Source organism: Urocampus carinirostris, chromosome 15, assembly GCF_059441175.1.
Source record: "Urocampus carinirostris isolate Australia breed hairy pipefish chromosome 15, RoL_Ucar_1.0, whole genome shotgun sequence".
Classification (NCBI taxonomy): domain Eukaryota; kingdom Metazoa; phylum Chordata; class Actinopteri; order Syngnathiformes; family Syngnathidae; genus Urocampus; species Urocampus carinirostris.
In genome coordinates, this window is record NC_142363.1 from 33,704,229 (window position 1) to 33,723,392 (window position 19,164).

At 42.8% G+C, this 19,164-nt stretch overlaps 1 protein-coding gene across 6 annotated transcripts; it reads left to right on the forward strand.

Moving 5' to 3' along the window:
• The first annotated feature begins 157 nt into the window (after positions 1-157).
• ptpn21 (protein tyrosine phosphatase non-receptor type 21) lies at positions 158-18,528 on the forward strand. 6 transcript variants are annotated; one of them, XM_088353711.1, is made up of 21 exons: positions 1,387-1,800; positions 4,053-4,310; positions 4,879-5,155; positions 5,220-5,389; positions 5,494-5,591; positions 6,358-6,425; positions 6,529-6,599; positions 6,767-6,854; positions 6,922-7,010; positions 8,546-8,633; positions 8,793-8,872; positions 8,955-9,062; positions 10,066-10,126; positions 10,238-10,322; positions 10,387-11,861; positions 12,957-13,097; positions 14,202-14,420; positions 15,083-15,211; positions 16,775-17,009; positions 17,068-17,228; positions 18,140-18,528. In XM_088353711.1, the coding sequence occupies exons 3-21, from the start codon at positions 4,976-4,978 to the stop codon at positions 18,266-18,268; spliced, it is 3,675 nt and encodes a 1,224-aa protein (XP_088209837.1). In that variant the 5' UTR covers positions 1,387-1,800; positions 4,053-4,310; positions 4,879-4,975; the 3' UTR covers positions 18,269-18,528. The 6 variants fall into 6 exon arrangements, with proteins under 6 accessions (XP_088209839.1, XP_088209837.1, XP_088209836.1 ...); XM_088353713.1 differs by lacking the exons at positions 1,387-1,800; positions 4,053-4,310 and adding an exon at positions 158-1,279; XM_088353710.1 differs by lacking the exon at positions 4,053-4,310.
• The last annotated feature ends 636 nt before the right edge of the window (positions 18,529-19,164 follow it).

Consider the following 19,164-nt stretch of genomic DNA (forward strand, 5'->3'; position numbering starts at 1 on the left):
ATAGGTCAAAAAATTAAATTTATTTTACATAACATGTACCTCACCCAGGGGCAGATGACATAATTGTCCGCTATCATGCTGCTACGGGTACCCACCGCCCCTAAAATGGCAAAAAGCTGGAAAAATTGTGCTTATGGTCATTATGAGTACTCAATTTTATTCTTGTGATAGCAGGCGTGGGTAAATTTTGTGTCGAGGGCTGCATTGGGTTAAAAAAAATATATAATTTTTTGATACTGTTAGGAATTAAATATACTAAAAATGTACAGTTTTCCAAATTGTTCAAATTAGTTATCTGACTCCATTAACCAAACACAACCTACATTCTCCGAACAATGCGCGCTCGTTTCTTGATGGGAAACGATGGACAAGAATAGCCGACATTTTCACACGGGGGCAGATTTAATTTCTTAAATAATTTAACTAAGTGAACTCCATCGAATTAGCCGAATTAGTGTCGCTTGAGTCTCTGTCAAGCCTCCTCTTTCGATCTTCTGCATTTCTTCTCCCAGCCCACGTTTTTCCCCGCAAGATGGTGTGCCGGCTCCTCCCATAGGCGTGTCAGGAAAGCCCCCTCGCCTCAATGTCTGAAATGGTCAAAACATCCCCGAGCGTTTCTACGTCACCAGGGCCGTCTGCGTCGAGAAGTGCTGATTATCTTATCGGCCTTTTGTCCCAGTTCCCCGCTGTTCCTGTAAACGGCATTCTCCATTAGGTTGCATTGACCTCGCCCCACAGCTCAGCCAGTGAATATCTTTTGCATTTAAATGTAATTTGTATGCGATCGTACAAAATCCTTTTTAGTCAAATGTATAAAATCCTTCAATACTTTGGCAATACATGAGGGAAAAGATCATGTAATCCTATCCAATGCACATTCCATTTATGCAAGAATGACATCGCTTACTTTATTAGTACTTTTTCAAATGTGTAATATTGGTTCAGGTGTAAAACTGTTTGGGAGGTAATCATTGACTTGAAAAGCGCTATATAAATACAGACCATTTACCATTTTTAGCACTTGCTTTCGGTATTATGACAGAATCCTAGAACCTCTAGTGGTCAAATAATACACACTGTCCCTTTAACTTTCCTATGAAGGCGGGGGCTTCATTCTGAGGGCCGCAAGTTTGGGAGGCCTGCTCTAAATACTTCTAAAGTTCAATGTACGGGAAAGGAATGCGACTGCGGGAGCTATTTTTCAAAAAAGTTGGGGATTTTTTTCTTGCACAAATCAATTTTAAGCGTGCAAGTTGAAGGTAGCAAGCCGAACTAGAAGGTAAACACGGAGTTCGGCGGCCAACCGAACCATTCGGATCAGCACTGCATTCCAGCTGTCTGAGGTCACGCCTCCCCCCCTCGAAAATCTTTGTAATTCCTTCCGCGACGGTGTTAAAATCACCTATTTTTAAACACTTGTCAGAACAAATTTGAGTGACTTTGATATTTACAGTGTATTCCTATTTTTTGGAACGTATATTGAAGTTTGTTTGTCGCAGATTTTGGGAAAGAATTCCAAAAATTCTAGATCCGCGGATGAACACACCTGTTGCGTCGCATGTCCCAGGAAGCAAAACACGCGACAAGCTCGTCAAGTGACACTTTTCACGAGAAACGGTGGCATTTAAATTGTTTTTTATTTTATTTTTGTTGAAATATTGCCTTTTTTATGGAGCTACCCCCGGGAATCGAACCCTCCTCGGACCTTTGAATACCGGCAGCTCTGCGGTAACGTCCAGCGTTCCGGCCAAAATATTTACCGGCGACGTCAGGAACTTGCGGGAGGCGTCTACTTACTGGGTGTGTGTTAGCATGTTAATGCTAATTTTGCTAATATATATACATATATATTAATTGTTACATTTCACTGTTAAGTTTTTTATAAATAATTATATTTTGAGTGTGTTCAGTCCTTTAGCGTGGGTGTAATTGTGTCGAATTATAACTGAATTTTACTAAACAAGCGTTCTCGAGTCTTCTATAAGTAAGTAGTTTTAGGTTCCGACTAGTTGCTGGAAAGTGAGTTCGAAGTTCACATAATTATTCTATGTTCGTTGTATTATAATTAATTATAAATAATTATTATTATATATTCATATATATGTGAGATGTAATTGTAAAAATACCTGCATTGTCTAGACACATTTAAGCTAATATAATTCGACAAACAACACTAAATTTCATAAATGAGTTAACAACAAATCGTCAACTTCTAAAATAAAGACCCGAGGCGTACTTGGATAAAATTAAGTCTTTTGCGTTCTGTCATGGTTACCCCTTCATATAATCATTCAGATTAATCCAAAAACAGTAGACCCCGGGATACAATATCAATCCACTCTGAGGTGGGGTCCCAAACTGGGGGATAGAAACCAATGGTAATTAGCTAATGCATTCCAGAACCACAACCACCCCAGATTATAACATTAAAACATTGAAATCGTTTTATTTATATGTAATATACATGTTTAGGGTTGAACAACATTAAGTATACTGTTCATGTAAAGTAAAATGACATTATACTTACCTTTTGGAGTGATGTGATTTGAGCTGGTCCTGTGGAGTTAGAAGGTGGATGCAGATAGGGGAGAAGAGACAGTAGATTAAAATGAAAGTGGTTTTAAATCTTCCACTTGTGAAGATTGTCATGCTCTGGGAATATTTCCTAGCTCCAATCGCCTTTTTTTTAAATAATTAACCCTTTATAGTGAGAGTAACTTTGTGTGTGTGCCTTCATGATTACAGCCATATAGCGAAGGTAACAAATTGTGTGCCTTTTTTATTAACCTAAACCCCTTTTCCATGGTTATCATCTTCTTGCTTTTCCCATTATTACCACTGCAAGTCTTGGGGCCCATAGCTAAACAAATTTAAGTTTGTTACACGAGATTTTGAACTGAACAAAGAAAAAAAGGCATTGTAGGACGGAGTTTAGCCAATAGCACAGGGGTGGCTAACCCGGTCCTGGAGAGCTGCACGTCCTGCAAGTTTTGGAGGTTTCTCTGCTCCAACACAGGTGATGCCAATTTTCAGCTTGTTAGTAGGCTTTGTGAGAGCTTGATAATAATCCAGGTAATTGGAATGATGACTTGAGGCTAACCAATAGCAGAGAGCAGACATGGGACCAAGTCACACATGTGCAAGTCTCAAGTAAGTCTCAAGTCTTCACCTTCAAGTCCCAAGTAAGTCCCAAGTATTTTTTTCTTGGGCAAGTCAAGTCACAAGTCAAGTCCCGAGTCTTAGATTGCCAAGTCCAAGTCAAGTCACAAGTCATAAAAACAGCGACTCGAGTCGACTCGAGTCCAAGTCACTAAGTCTCAAGTCCCCATGTCTGCCAGAGAGGTATCTTAATGTATATCATGTCGACTAATGGCAGACGGGCGTCTTAGATACATAACCTGTCATATGTACAAACACCGCAAAGTTTGAATTTTGTTCGTTTTTGGGCACTTGAAATAATTTGGTTTTGATGTCGTACTGTGGGTAAATGCTGTAAAGAGGGGCTGAAAAAACATAGTATTCCACTCCATAACCTAAACACTTTCTAAGGTAGGGACGACGTAATGCGGGATCTACTGTAGCTCATAAATTCTCTCCTTGAAAATTAAGATTGATTTTGTTTTTCATGTAGGTTACAATTTATAACTTAGTCATTCTGTATAGATTTGCTTCAATGAAAAAAAATATTGTCTTATTGTCGTTAACATCGAAATGCCAATGAAATTTGTTTGCAACCCCAATGTACAATTATGATAACAAGTTTAAATCTAGGATCCAATGAAAATAAAATAAAATATGTATTCAAAGATCTCTGTTTTTGCAGTTAATGGGGAATAGAACCACCCGCAAAAAGTGAAAATCTGCAAAGTAGCTTCGCACCTTCATAAAAACCTCCCAAAGTTAAACTTAACTTGAGATGAGGTTATTACCGATTAAGAGTTCATGACGGTCACAATTACAGGTTTAAAAATTATAACACATAATTGCAGCTGAATGAACGGTTTTATTATCATTATACAATAGTAAAACAAATGGAGGGCTTCTCTTTCCAGAATGCAATTTAAAGAGTGGCCGGCAAGCTGTGCGCTCTCATCAGGTGTCCTTGGAGACAGATCTCTGCGATAATTCAAGAAAAATCATCCCAAATCTAGTGGGTTTCCCACGAGTTGTTGCTCCAAGTCCTTGTTTTTATGGCTAATGAACCTGGTGTTGGCAAGATACAGGACTGGAACAGCAGCATTGCTCTTGCCTTCTCCCAGAAGCCGCCCAAGTCCTTTCTGGAACCCTATAATCTCACAAAGCACGCAGTGGTATTCACAATTTTGTTGCGCTCTTTTGACTTTCCGTAGTCCGATTGAATTGATGAATTTCTTTTCAATGTAACGAGCAACTAAAGGCTAGCGGTCGCTATGCTTCCTAGCTTGTTTACGGAGACAGTGCCCTTCCACTGTTTGACTATTAGCTTACTTCAGACTATGAGAGTCGCGCACACAGACAGAGCGCCCTCCCTAATCAGTCCCTGCTATCCGCTGAACACAATATGTTGATATCAATTACAAGAAAGACAAAAAAAAAAATTCAAAGTCAGCCAAGAAGTAAAACCGGAAATAACTTGTTGTGCAAAGTAGCGAGGGGTCTCTGTACTCTATGCAAAAAGGAAAAGACTATGTACATATATTCTGATTATATATGTACATCTAAGTGCAGCCGAGTGTATACAAAGTGGGTTATGCTGTGGCTCACAGCCTCTAATTGTCACGCAGTTGAGGAGGTGTTTATGTTGACATGTTTTTTTGATGTTATGGGTCATTTTATGTATTTCCTATTTATTGATTGTTTACATTTGACAGTGACGATGTTTTCCTGCCACCTATTCAGGTCTGTCCAACAATGAGCCCCACAACTCGTGAGATCCATCAAAAAGAAAAACCTAGGCAATTGGTTTACGAGGACTAGACTCGAAGGATCCCGAATCATGCCCTTGCCGTTCGGCTTTAAGCTCAAGCGCACCAGGAGGTACACGGTATCCAGCAAGAGCTGCCTGGTCACTCGCATCCAGCAGCTCAATGGCGAGTTTGTGGAGTTCACGTTGTCGGTGGAGAGCACGGGGCAGGAATGTTTGGAGGCGGTCGCACAGAGACTCGAGTTAAGAGAGGTATAGAGGGCTGTGCTTGCGTGAGTTACGAGTGCCATCGATACAAATGGTTTGTACTTCCTAGATAACGTTCTTCAGTCTGTGGTACCTGAACAAGCAGAACCAGCAGAGATGGATCGACTTGGACAAGCCGCTGAAGAAGCAGCTGGACAAGTACGGAGTGGAGCCGACCGTCTACTTCGGTGTGGTCTTCTACATCCCCAGTGTTGCCCAGCTACAGCAGGAGATCACCAGGTGACTAAGGCCTTTTTTATTGATCAATGACTATTCTAATCCTCCGACTCTCGGGGATGACTTGACCATTTCCTGTTCTTAAATGACCACATCTACTCTCACAGGTATCAGTATTATCTCCAGCTGAAGAAGGATGTGTTGGAGGGCCACATCTCATGCACTTTAGAGCAAGCCATCCGTTTGGCTAGCTTAGCCGTACAAGGTAACAAGGATGCTTACTTGCATTTTTTATTTTGGCTGTGGTTTTATAAACTACAAAAAATGTAATATTCGGAAATGAATATGTTGTTCATTGAACTGTGCAGATTCCCCTGATACTAAACACGCTGTGCCTTTAAGAGTCAACTTGATATCACTGCTGTTCCGTTAGTGATGCACATTGTCTTTTAACGTCTTTCGTATGGCGAAATTTGTGACACAAGTGGCAAAGCTCGAACTGTTTGTGCATAATTGACTAATTACGCTAGTTCTTTATCTCATAGTTCTTTGAATTCTTTTCTTGAAGAAAAAAAAACTATTTGTACCTTTTTGCAAAGTTGCTGCATCATCTTTAGCCTGCAGCTGTAGACATTCTGCATTAAAAAGGGTCCTTACATATATTATTTGGTCCAGTTGATTTTAATGTTTGACATTTATTTTCACACATATTTATTCCCTAAAAAGGATTTGTTTAGCTAGAGTTTTGCACATTTAGTCACTCGCGGTTGATAGGTGTGCCCTTGAACGATTAAAAGTGAACTACTGAGCTTAATTGCACTCTATTGCCAACTAAACTGGCAGCAACAATAAATGCATATGCAAATGTGTGATTTGTAGTGCTGACATTGTTCAACAAATTTGAAAAATGAAATGCTCATAATTCATTCCTCCATGCAAATCTTGTGACAGCTGCAACTGCTTGAAAGCACTTTCTGGATAAAGACAAATGGCTTTTTATAGTTTTGATGCATCGTTTCCTACTCCCACAGCTGATTTTGGAGACTACAACCGCTACAATTCCCAGGAGTTTCTTCAAAAGTTTGCTCTGTTTCCTATCGTAAGCAATTTCCTGATTATTTTTAATTATGAAGAATAATTACATCTGGCCCGTGAGAGGACTATTTTAAAAAACACTTTGCATTGTTGGGACTTGACTGCAGGACTGGATCCAGGATGACCGAGTGTTGGAGGACGCCACTCAGAAAGTGGCACTTCTCTATCAGTCATATAGGTGAGCCTGAATGATTGGAGGTGTAAGAAAGGTCTCATAACAAATCACAAAATGCTCTCCTTTCTGAAAAGAACCCTCTTTTTTTTTCGATCAAATGTTAACTAGAATAATGAGAGTTCTTAGCAAGGCCTTGGGTACTTGAAATCATTGACTCTGATTGTTCCCAGGGGTCTGTCCTCCCCCGATGCAGAGATGTTGTACATGCAAGAGGTGGAAAAAATGGAGGGCTACGGCCAAGAAAGCTATCAAGCCAAGGTGGGTTAAAGTTGGCCTACAGTTCCTGTCCAAAAATGTTCGAGCTTCTCTCGTGTTGTGTCAACAGGACAATACAGGCATGGATGTAACGTTGGGCTCCTGTCTCGATGGCATCTTCGTCAAGCACAAAAACGGCAGGCCTCTTCATTTATTCAGGTAGTTTAAGCAGTTCTCTAATGTTCCTTAAATTAGTCAGGAAGACGGATAATTCCACGAATAATGTCTCTTTTTGGTTCCTTTGTAGAACCATGAGACATGTTATTGGTCTTGAGAAAGGAATACACATTAAGTTTTTTTCCTACCCAAAACTGATAAAATCTTGCTGCTGGGGACCAATACTGATGACTGGTGGCTCCGCTTTGCCTTTTTTTTCCCCCCTCGTGATTAACGGTAGCTGGCATTAGTTTGTATGGCATTGTCCTTTGAAGCAACCCCCTTTGTGTCCCACCCACGAGGATACTATGAAATGTGTATGAGAGCAAGGATTACGCATCAATTATGGACATTGATTATGGGCCATGCATATAATTAAGGTAGCATTTCTTAGTCATAAATTGTATTAAGAAGAACCTCCTGCAACTTAAAATGTAAGGTATGTATTCCCGTAATTTTAACCCAACGTCTATTAACTAAAGTGAGAGATTCTTTTTCAAAAATATTTATACGTTTTGTTCAGATTGACAAATGTATTTGCGATTTACACCATCTAAAATTTATCTTGATAAATAAACATTACGGAATAAAAATTGCATGTGTAAATCACAGATATATTTTTGGCTCGGCAAAATACATGATTCACACCGGATTTCTCTTTTTAATGTGACTGTAAAAATTGGAAAATTGTCTTACGTCCTTGAATTTGGCCAAGAAAAAGGTGTCGAAAAAATGCAAAGTCTGTGTGATTATGGGTGTTCTCATGTGAAATTACGTTAATTTAAAACATTAAAAAAGTGTTACAATACTGAATGGTACACATGCCTTAGCCAAAAAATAGACTCACTCATTTTAAGTGGTGTTATCTTAGCTGTATACAATAGTAGTTTTAATAAATTTCAAATTCTAATGCAACTACATTGAGCAAACTTATCACAGTGGCCCATGTCAAGCAAATTTTTGCCGCAATGTTTTGCCCAATAAATACAAAACATTTAAATATGTATATTACGCTTTTTGTACATCTAGTAGAGAAAAGGAACAGTTGGGCCGCTGTCAATTCAAACCAGCAAGCTGTCAATCTTAATTAAATAAGCACCAACAGACACGCAGTAGTGTGCCAAACAATATTCTAAAAACAAAACCATGTACTCGCTAAAGTTCAGAAGCCCGTACAATCACGTTATCCTTAGCCATCACACCGATTTTGACTGAGCTCTCCAGTGCCTAATGCACATTGTGGATAGGTAGACAGAAGAGACAACCAAAGTATGCTACTTCTTCTCTACAAAATCATCATGAATTTAAATGAGGAACACAGGTTTTTTATTATTATTAGTAGTGGAGACTGATTGAATATTATAGAGTCGCATCAAATGACTATTTATCGGCTTTTTTTGTTCTATCGGGCTAAAACCTGTGACATACTGCCCTTTATCAGCGTGATAACCATCAACCTGATAATTATCGTGAATTTCTAATCTTGAGCATTTTACCGAGACTGCACTGACATCATGTTTGCTTTTTACTTGCGTCAGGTGGAATGAAATCAACAACATGAGTCACAACAGGTCTTTCTTCGCGTTGGAATTGCTCAACAGAGAGGAGAGTGTCCAATTCCAGACTGTAAGTCTCTCACACTCCCTCTCTCGACATCGCTCTCTCGTTTAGGAATTAGTCTGAACAATGCGCCTGTGTTGTTGTTGTCTAGCCATAAAAGTCTGATAGCGTCAGCTGATACTCTGAGCGTAGGTATGCAATCCTCTCTCTTTTTGTGTACCGCAGGAAGACATGGAAACTTCCAAATACGTGTGCCGTATGTGTCTGGCCAGACTCAAGTTTTATAAGCTGAACAAGAGCAGCCTGTAAGTCAGACACGTCTAGCCGACTTCCTGCCTCTTTTGTGGCGAGCGCCACTCCTGTGAGACTCACTTGTGACTTCCTCAGGGAGGAGTGCGACCCCGCGCCTCCCGAGGGCTCCCAGAAGTCCCTCCTCGCTCTTGCCTTTCCTCGTTTTCAAATGCTTTCTCGTCCCTCTCCGTCTTCCAATAAGGGGTGAGCAGCGGTTAGCTGAGTAGTACAATCATAGCAATGCTACTTCATTTTGAGGCACTGTTTTAAAAGCAGTTGCCAATAATACAAACATTAGGATTTCTGACAGTGTAATTTCAGAGCCGTTTTGTGTACATACTTGCCAGAATTGTATATGTTTTCACCCCCATATTCAAAATTGTCTCAATTTTACAAATATTAAAACAGTATACCCCCAGGATACTATATGAATCCATTCTGGCAGGGATTGCAAAGTGAAATTGCTGTAAAATAGGGGATAGAAACCTATGATATTTAGCTCCGTACCCCAGATAAAAATCTGAATAATAGTAAGTACTACTGATCTGCTATACACATAACTATAAATAAATACAAATAACGAGAAAAACAAAAAATTGTATTTACCTTTAATGTGACATGTCTTGAGCTGGTACAGTGGGGTAGTGGGTGGATGCGGTGGAGGGGGTGATAGGTTAAGAATGAAACTGATTTTAGAACTTGCGATAATTGTATCACCCTAAGAAAATTTCTTTCTTTTTTTATATTCCTGATTGTCGATTGGTTAGGGCTGTCTGACTTAGAAAGGATAGCCATTCGTGTGCCTTCTTTTTGTTTCTTGATCATCGCACGCTTCTTTCCTATGGTTATCATGTCATTGTCTTGTTTTTTAGCATCATTGCAAGTCTTGGGACTCAAAGCTAATATATTCGGTACAAAAAATACGGTATTGTCATGCTGCAAAGAGGAGCCGAAAAATACATTATTCCACACAGTAGAGTGAAAATAAGTTGCCTTATCCTGGGGGTCTAGTTTTGTTCTTTAAAACTCAATGGATAGCTGTTGATATCAAGTAGGAGAGATCGAGGCTAAATATTTCCTTCTCATTTAAATGTAAACCTTTTAAGCGTCTTTAAACTGAGCTGAGATGAGTTTTCCTTTTCCTCAAGGAAATAGGAGGCGATATTTCTCAGCAATATGTGTTTTTGTGTCTTTGTTTTCTTCCCAGACAAAGCCCGACCACTGTCATCAACCCAGTCAGACGCAGATCGTCAACTAGATTGTCTCTTGTGAGTTCGCAGTTTGATACATATCAATTTTATCATTGATTATTCAAATTCTTTTTTTTTTTTTTAAAATCAGTCTTGATATGGCTTAAGTTCTTCTTTTTGTCCGAACAGCAGCCAAAGCCCCAAGGGTACATGATGCCCCCGCCACAAATGCACTACAACGGCCACTTCACTGAAGCTTACAATTCATCACAAGGTAACTTTCAATTCATTGCGTCAGAGCTCATTATCAATATTAATCACAAGTTGCTCCGTCATAGACAACCTGTACATGAACAGCCAGAACGGTTACTACTACCACTCTCAAACCAGCTTGGACTGCCCGGCTATGGAATACAACAGCGGCGGGCGCTTGCGAAACGGCAGCGTGTACAGTGCCCACAGCACCAGCTCTCTCACCAACCCCCAACACTACCTCCAGCCTTCCCCCATGTCCTCCAACCCCTCCATCACCAGCGACATCACCCGGCTGGACTACGTGCCCTCGCACCGCCACAGCGCCCTCATCCCGCCTTCTTACCGCGCCACTCCGGACTACGAGACGGTCATGCGCCAGAAGAACCGGGGCGGCAGCGCGGGGATGCTTTTGTCCCACGAGCACCGGCAGAGTCACTCCATGAGGAACCTGAACATCGGAAACTCCTACGCGTACAGCAGGCCGGATCCGCTCGTTTACAGTCAGCCTGAAATCAGCGGAGAGCGTGGCGGCGGGGTGACCCAGCACCATCATCACTACCCCTTCCACGTGGGCTCCAGCTTCCACAGTCCCTCACCGTACCACCTTTACCCCATTGAGAGGAGACCCGTTGTGGGTGCGGTCAGTGTCCCGGAGCTCACCAACGTGCAGCTGCAGCAAGCCCAAGAGTACCCGGCCCCCAATATTATGCGCACGCAGGTGTACAGACCGCCACCCCCGTATCCGTACGCTCACCCTCGGCCTGCGAACAGCACGCCGGACCTTTCGCGACATCTTTACGTCAGCAGCAGCAACCCGGACCTCATCATCACGCGTCGCGTGCACCACTCGGTCCAAACCTTCCAGGAGGACAGTTTGCCCGTAGCTCACTCTCTGCAAGAAGTGTCAGAACCGCTTTTTATCGGACCTACGCGGAGACCACCTCCTCACATCCAGAAGCGCAACTCCATCGAGATCGCCGGACTGGCGCAAAGTCTGGAGGGCGTGAGGCTGAAAGAGCGACGCGTGTCCTCTTCGGAAGCCGCAGCCAATCCTCGCTCGCAAGGTTCGCAGCTGAACGTGTTTTTGGAGCGTGCCAAAACAGAAGACAGGAGCGACACCAAGGCTGACTCCAAGTACGGGCACAAGAAATCTCTCTCGGACGCCACCATGCTGGTGCACAGCAGCGGCGATGAAGAAGATTTGGAGGACGACGCAGGTCGCCGCACGCCGCTCTCTCACGACGATGCCGTCATCCCGGAGGAGACCCCGCAACAACAATTCTCGACGGCTCCTCGACAACAGATCCCCCTGGAACCCCCGCCGGCTTATCCCATTGGCTCGTCTCTGGACCCTTCGCTCGCTGCCGCCCTCACCTATAAGGTTCATCCTCGAATGCAAGACACGGAGCCGCTCTACATGCGGCAAGCCAGAATGATGCCCTCCGTGTCGGAAGGAGACCTGAGCGGCGAGGCCAAGCACAAGTCCAAAAAGGAATTCAAGAGGCCGGTCTCTGACGTGCCTCAAGCCAAAAAGACCATTGAAGGTTTACCTCCTCCTGTGAGTCATTTTTATTCTATCTATTTGCCAAAGCCATATCCCCCTAGGTGGCTAGTGTCTAGAACACACACACACATTCATTCCACTTCGCTCTTTCCAACCTGACACATTAAGCTCACAGCTCAACAAGGGCTGAGTTGCTGTGCCATGCAAAACTTATCAGCAAAAAGCCTACACTGGTTTAGCCCAATCGCAACAAATGGTGCGATCCCTCCTCGGCTCCCCGCCCAAGCGGGCCACCAGGGAACCTGGGTTAGCCAGTTGGGAGTTGCATTTATCAGTAAGGGTGGGACAAAAAAACAAAACAATTCTTGCATATATCGTGACTTCATTCTGGGTGATTTTTGTAATCAAAGCTTTTCCCCTGAAACGATTTTTGTCAGGTTAAATCCGGTACGTCCAAATGCGGGAAAGTAAACAGAAGTGGAAAATGGACCACTAAGGCCGGCACTCCTAAATTTTAAATCCAAAGTATGAAGACATTTTGGTTTTTATGCAGTTCCTGGGAAGATCAGCTCTTGTTTGATACTCCTAAGCACTAGCCCAATAAACAGAAGCAGCCTCAAGTAACAGTAGCCCACCTTTTACCTGCTTCTATCAAAAAGTGCTGTAGGTTTTATTTGCTGGGGTCTATCTGCAATCCAAGGTTCTGTAATTATCTGACTTATCGGTTATTCCTTAACTATCCTTTGTCATTCACGTCTATCCCCGGCACACATTCTTGCTTCCGTCCAATTAACAGACCCCACATCCACATCATTTTTAAGCCAGGCAGCAAATGAAAGCAGATTTTCTGGGTCAGGAGTAAAGCGCTATTTATATCTGACGTAACTCCTTGTTCTTCTTTCTATCATTTTGTGTTCCTGGTCCTTCCACAAAGGTTGATTTGCTCTCAATTAAACTTTCAAATCAATGTGACATCAGCTCCCACTTAGGTGTTCTGGCACGAAACTCGATTTTCGAAAGCATGTCTGAAAACTCGCTGGGTGACATTTTAAGTCAACGCTCCGAGCGACGAGCCGACGTCTCCACCCTCCTAGAACGCGTTCCAGAAGCCAATACATTCGTCCTCACTGCACTTATTGCTCTCGCCAGGGCATGAAGAAGAGCATGCGGTCAGATGTGAGGAAGATGGGGCCTCTCAAGGTCGCCCATCTCAATGGACTGTCGGTCTTGAGGCACCCGGCACAAAGTCAAGTCAAGGACGAGACGGAGCGAGACTCCAATGACGAGAGGGTAGGAATTTGTTGTTTCTGTTACGTTATTCACCACTAACAAAAGCCTCCTTAGGTGGTGTACTAATGTCAGCATCAACAGTTAGGTCCTTCAGGTATTGACATAAAGTGATTGTTTTACTTTTGATGGTACATTGAAGAACAAACCTTTTGGTTTTAGATCTTTGACCGCGGTAAGTGTATTCAGACAAGGTTGCAGGGAACTGGTACTAAATTGAATAATAAACACTTATACAGAAGATCTCAGGATACAACATTAATTTGATTTTGGGTGGGATCGCAAATCGCAATATGGGGATGGAATCTCATGGTAATAAACTAAACCCTAGTATCCTGGGTAAAAACATGAACATTTTACTTACATAATAAACATTGGAGACAAAAATAGCACATGCCTGTACTTGTACGTAATATACGGGTTTATGATTACATAACATAAACACACAAGGAAAAAATGACATTTTATTTACCCTCGCGTGACGTGACTTGAGTTTGTTGAGTGGAGTAGCGGGTAGATGCCGGGGGAAAGGGAGACTTTGGATCTTAAAACTTGGAATAGTGAAGATTGTTGAGCACTTAGAAGACTCGCTTTAATTGCCTCTGTATTATTGATAATTTTTCTGGTTATTGTCATATTCCTCGGTGAAGATAATGAGGCGTGTGCCTTTGTATTTCTTGATCATCGCAAGCTTTGTTTTCATTGTTATCAAGGTTTTGCAAGTTTTGGGACTCGTCTATAAACACAATGAAAACGTGCTTTACGGAATTGGGAACTTTGACTTACTGACACCGTCTTCTGCCCTGTGTCATCATTGCAGATTCTGTCTAGCTTCTTATGTTGCTCGTGCGAGTATGTAGATTTCTTAGATGTATTCCACATCCTAACGTGAAATCATTGTAAGCTAGGAAGGCTGTAACTCAGGGGTCCAATGTATTGTTTAGCGTGTGCTATGTCCACAGTTGTAAATGAACTGAAATTTGGTTTTGCTGGCGTAGAATGATATATATTATTTCGATTGATAACCAAAGACCGTGTTAAAAATCCAGTCCAGGTTATCGTGACGTAAATGCACAAAACCCCAATTCTATCCCCCTCGTCTTTCAGTGCAAAATCCTGGAGCGGCACATGGAGATGGGCGAGCTACTGAAAGAGTACGAGAGCATCCCCAAGTGTCGTCCGGGGGCCGAGCTGACCGTGGCCCAAATGGCCGAGAGCGCCGACAAGAACCGTTTCCAGGACGTCCTTCCTTACGACGACACCCGCGTGGAACTCGTGCCCACCAAGGAGAACAACACCGGCTACATCAACGCGTCGCATATTAAGGTAAGGCACGAGTGAAGTAGGGTGTTGACACTAGGGGCTGCGCCATTAACCCAAATCGGATCGATATTGCGACTTAGCAGGAATGATAGTTCCGTGTTTGTGTTTTTCTTATTCGGGTTATGGAATGTTTGGCTCACCCGAACTGTCACATCTCTGGTTTTAACAACGCCGGTCAATCAGGGGCAAGTTTTAACCGCACTCGCCATTAAAGGCGAGGCTAATTTTGCAAATAGTCTGCTATGCCAACCAGGCACACACCCACCGTGTGAACCTCAGTGAGTCAAAGTTATCAATGGCCAGCAGACAGCAACCCTAACAAAACTCCCCAGAAGAGGGCGCTGTTTCCTTAAGGTTATTTGTAGCATGGCACGTCGGGGACACAATCCCAAAAACGAGCGCAGAAAAGGCTTTTTTTTTTTTTAAATTGAAAATCGAAACCAGTCTGAAAATGTGCCATTTGTTTTTTCTTATTTTTCAAAATCGTGCGGCCCTTAGTTGACACACGAAAAAAAAAAACACGGCGTGCTGTGAAATGCGCGGCATGCTGCGACGCAAGCTAGCGACGGAAGTTTTGTGGCGCGGCAGGTTTTGCAGTGGCTCGCGTCGTCTTTCAGCCCTTTGTTTTTGTTGGAAGGGGAAACCTTTTTTTTCGGTTTCCGCAGATCAATGTCGGAGGACAGGAATGGAACTACATAGCGAGCCAGGGGCCTCTTTCCAACACGTGTCAAGACTTCTGGCAGATGGTGTGGGAGCAGAGCGTCGCCATCATTGCCATGGTTACCGCCGAAGAGGTGCAGTATTATGACTATTTTAGCGTGAATACGATGCACGCAAAACTACGGTTGCTCATTATAGGTATCCAGTTTTCAATAATAAATTGCCATAAGAAGTTGAGTTACCATGATAGGAGATTATTTTTCTTATTCCAAGAAATATTTTCTACCCAGATTCGAAATTCTTAACCCCTTTAATGGAGCAGTCACTGAAACGCATCATGGAACATATCACTGGAAAGCTCAAACTTTTGAGATTCTAGATTAAGTTCAACGCACAAACATCACGATTAGTCTGAAACAAGATACCTGAAATGTATAAAGCAGTGATAGCTCACCAAAACTCCCCTTTAAAAACAGACGCGTAAAATGATTCCCAATATGGCCGTTGGCCCTCCCCTTTCAATTGACACCACTCTCAGACGATAACAGGCTTTTTTTTTTCCACAGTCCACAGCCCTCATTGGCCTATAAGTGTCTGTACTGATAAAATGGAGATCGTCTTCTTTAGCCAGTAATACCGGATTCAGATAATGATTGACACGTTGGTTAGCCAATGAAATCCTGAAAAGAACAGTACGGGTGATGCTCGGAAGGTATTCCAATGAAACGTTTGTAACGCCACTCGTGATTCATTTCCACGCACCTTTATTAAACGCAAGTGTGCACAATCCTTGATTGATTTCTGTAAAACCATGGCAAGAGCAAATCCAAATGTATCTAGTATCGGGACCTGAACAGCTGCGGAAGAATGGTAAAAGCTTTTTTGTTTACACGGATCAGCTAACAATAATAGTAGATAACATGAGTGGCTAGAGAAGAAAACAATGTGGGGCTAGGGGTAAAAGAGACTCAATTACAGGACTTGCATTTTATTTGCAGGGTTAGTAGCAGCCATCTTAACTCTGTTTTGTCCCTCTTTATCCAAATTACACTAAGATGTCTGTTTTGAATGAAGGCTTTAATTTCCTAAAATGTTTTGAATCAGAACGTGTCTCCTGTCAGCTTGGCCTGGAAGCAATGTTTCCTCTAAGCTGCGTGTGTGCGCAATTGCGCACTGCCTAGAGCTTTTCCACTCACAAAAAAATCTAGCCAGCTCACAAAAATCAGGGCTCCAAATTGCTAATTAAGAAGCAAATTAAGTCAAAGTTACAGTACACGAAGGTCAAAATACACGGGTTCCCCTGACGCTGTGTTCTAAATGCAGTATTTTGAAGTCGAAATTGAATGAAGTTGAGTAAAGTCAATAGTTTTTCGAGAACTGGCTTCTTCGGCTCGGCTCACTTAAAGGAATCGGCTCTTTCGAGTCCTAAATGCTCTTCAGGTTGTTTTGGCTTCTTTAATGTCAAGTTTTGGACATGTTTGATAATGGATTAGTTGCCACACTTGGGATTGCTGTTGCTCACCGACTTTGTGTGAACGCTCAGACCTGTGGAAAATTAGAGGGAACATTGCCTGTAAGCTTCCTCATGCAATCTGCAGGGGCCCGAAATTGGAAATGGCAAAACTCATTCAAACCGCGCCATAGAACAATCGTCAACGCAGACTTGCCTGAAAAACGGTCACGTTCTGCCTTCTCAGGAAAGCGGGCGAGAGAAGAGCTTCCGCTACTGGCCCCGTCTGGGTTCTCGCCACAACACGGTTACGTACGGTCGCTTCAAGATCACCACGCGTTTCCGCACCGAGTCGGGCTGCTACGCCACCACCGGCCTGAAGATCAAGCACATGGGATCGGGACAGGAGAGGACCCTCTGGCACTTGCAGTACACGGACTGGCCCGATCACGGCTGCCCCGACGACCTGAAAGGCTTCCTCAGTGAGTGATCCCTCGCCTTCGTACTATCGCTGCCAGGTCTGACCCGCGCTTTCGCCAGCTTACCTGGAGGAGATCCAGTCGGTGCGCCGGCACACCGACGGCGTGGGCGAGCCCAAGAACGCCGACATGCCCGTGCTGGTCCACTGCAGCGCCGGAGTGGGGAGAAGCGGCGTGGTCATCCTGTCCGAGATCATGATCGCCTGCTTGGAGCATAACCAGGTACGTCTCCCGCTCGACTTCGCGCCCGTCGCTAATACGCGAGCCACTATTTATTCCTACTACGAGATTTTAGCGCCCTCCCGTGGCGATCAAGGACAAGCGCGCTATCCCTTACTAACAAACGTGACTTAGCAAGTATTATAACTCATTGGACATTGATGCAGCGCTTCTCAATTATCTTATGTCATGACCCCTCTTGGAAGAAGAAAAATCTCTCGCGCTCCAATTTACTAAAAAACAAAATCAAAAACAGGGGCCTAATTTGTTATTTTGCATTCATTTTGAAAAAGAATACTACAAAATATGATTACAGTAATACTATAGTACTAGAAAAAATACCACTACTGTAATACAAAAAACACTACTACATAAGTATTAGCAAAAACGCCACTGCAGTAACAATACAAAGAAAATACCATATAAACACGACTAGAGTAATACTATAGTTCAAAACTACAACCACAGTAATATTACAGAAATACGAGAAAAATACCACTACATTAATATTCTGTACAAAAATACGACACTAAACCATAACTGCAGTAATACAAAATAATTACAACTGAAACAATCGAGGAATAATGTAATACAAAAAGATTACAGAAAAAACAGATGCAGTAATATTACAGAAACACTACAATAATACTACAAGGGAAATAATTCAATATGTCTACAGAAATACAACACAATACCATTACAGTAATTGGGTAGTAAAAAAATACGACACAATATCAAATCTAGTGCTTATAACAAGGACCTCAAACAGAATGACGCTTAGTGAGCATGTCCGAACAGTCTGATCCTGAAGACCTATGTTCTATGAAGCGTCTATTTGGCGCCCTCTCGTGGCGATTAAGAGCAAAGCCCCCCCCCCCTTTAAAAAGGCGAGTATTCCTTTCTCCCCCACGCAGATGCTAGACATGAAAACGGTGCTGCTGAAGCTTCGCGAGCAAAGGATGCTGATGGTGCAAACGCTGTCCCAGTACAACTTCATCTACAAGGTTCTGGTCCAGTACTTGCGCAACTCTCGCCTCATCTGACGCCAAAAGCGCCCCGCTCACCCGACAGTATTAGCTTCTCGTTTTAGACTTGAACCTTTTCTATGACTTTTAACTTATGATCAAGTGCCCGCTAGCTTTTATTTTGAAGGACTGCTGTGAAAGAGTGAGTGATTTTTATTGAACTGCTCCAAAGTTGAATTTTTTGGGGGGGGGATAATGTACACAACTGTATAAAGTGTATAAAAGTATCTATGGTGCCAAAAAAAAGCAAAGCATCAAAATAAACCTACGTTCGCCAATTCAGCTTTCGTGATTGTTCACGTTGGATCGGTCCATTTTTAGGGGGGGGGGTGTTTCTGAATGTACCGTCCGACGGTATGGACTATTTCAGGAGTACTACCATTATCCCTTGTGAAGGTTCTCCGTGGCCTCGGTGCATTGAGGGTTGACATATATCCCGTAACCCATTATCCCCTAATTGCATATTGTTTCAAGCAGCGGCCCACTGCACACGTTTGTCAGGCCTGGCAGCTTTTCTGTTGCCATTATTCTCACCTAAAATCCTTAATCCCTATTCCCATATTGCTTAAGGCAGTGACTGGCAGTAGGCACTTTTTTGAGGAAATAAAATGCACAGGTGTGGCCATGATCCACTATCCCCAATTGCTAAGATTGGGGGCTGAGAGCAAATCGATGTCATGCACAGTGGCTTTTTTTGCGGTTTTTCTGCCTAGAACAACGGTGTAATTGCAATCCATTATCCCCAGTCAAAGATTGCAGCGAGTCATGGCTGAGAAAGCACAGTGGCCCTTTTTCTGCTCTATCTACATAAAATAAACAACTGTCCAGTCCTGATCCATTATCGCTATTTGATGATCGCCGAGGCCGATAAAGCTCATTTGTTTCATGTTTTATGCCTAAAGTGAACAGAGAGC

What these genes read in the sequence shown, in the direction of transcription:
- ptpn21 (XM_088353713.1), top strand. Translation starts at nt 4,976, where the DNA reads ATGCCCTTGCCGTTCGGCTTTAAGCTCAAGCGCACCAGGAGGTACACG. An exon ending in CTTCTCTATCAGTCATATAG is followed by an intron (nt 6,600 to 6,766) that starts GTGAGCCTGAAT and finishes GATTGTTCCCAG; the next exon opens with GGGTCTGTCCTCCCCCGATG. An exon ending in TTGAAGGTTTACCTCCTCCT is followed by an intron (nt 11,862 to 12,956) that starts GTGAGTCATTTT and finishes TGCTCTCGCCAG; the next exon opens with GGCATGAAGAAGAGCATGCG.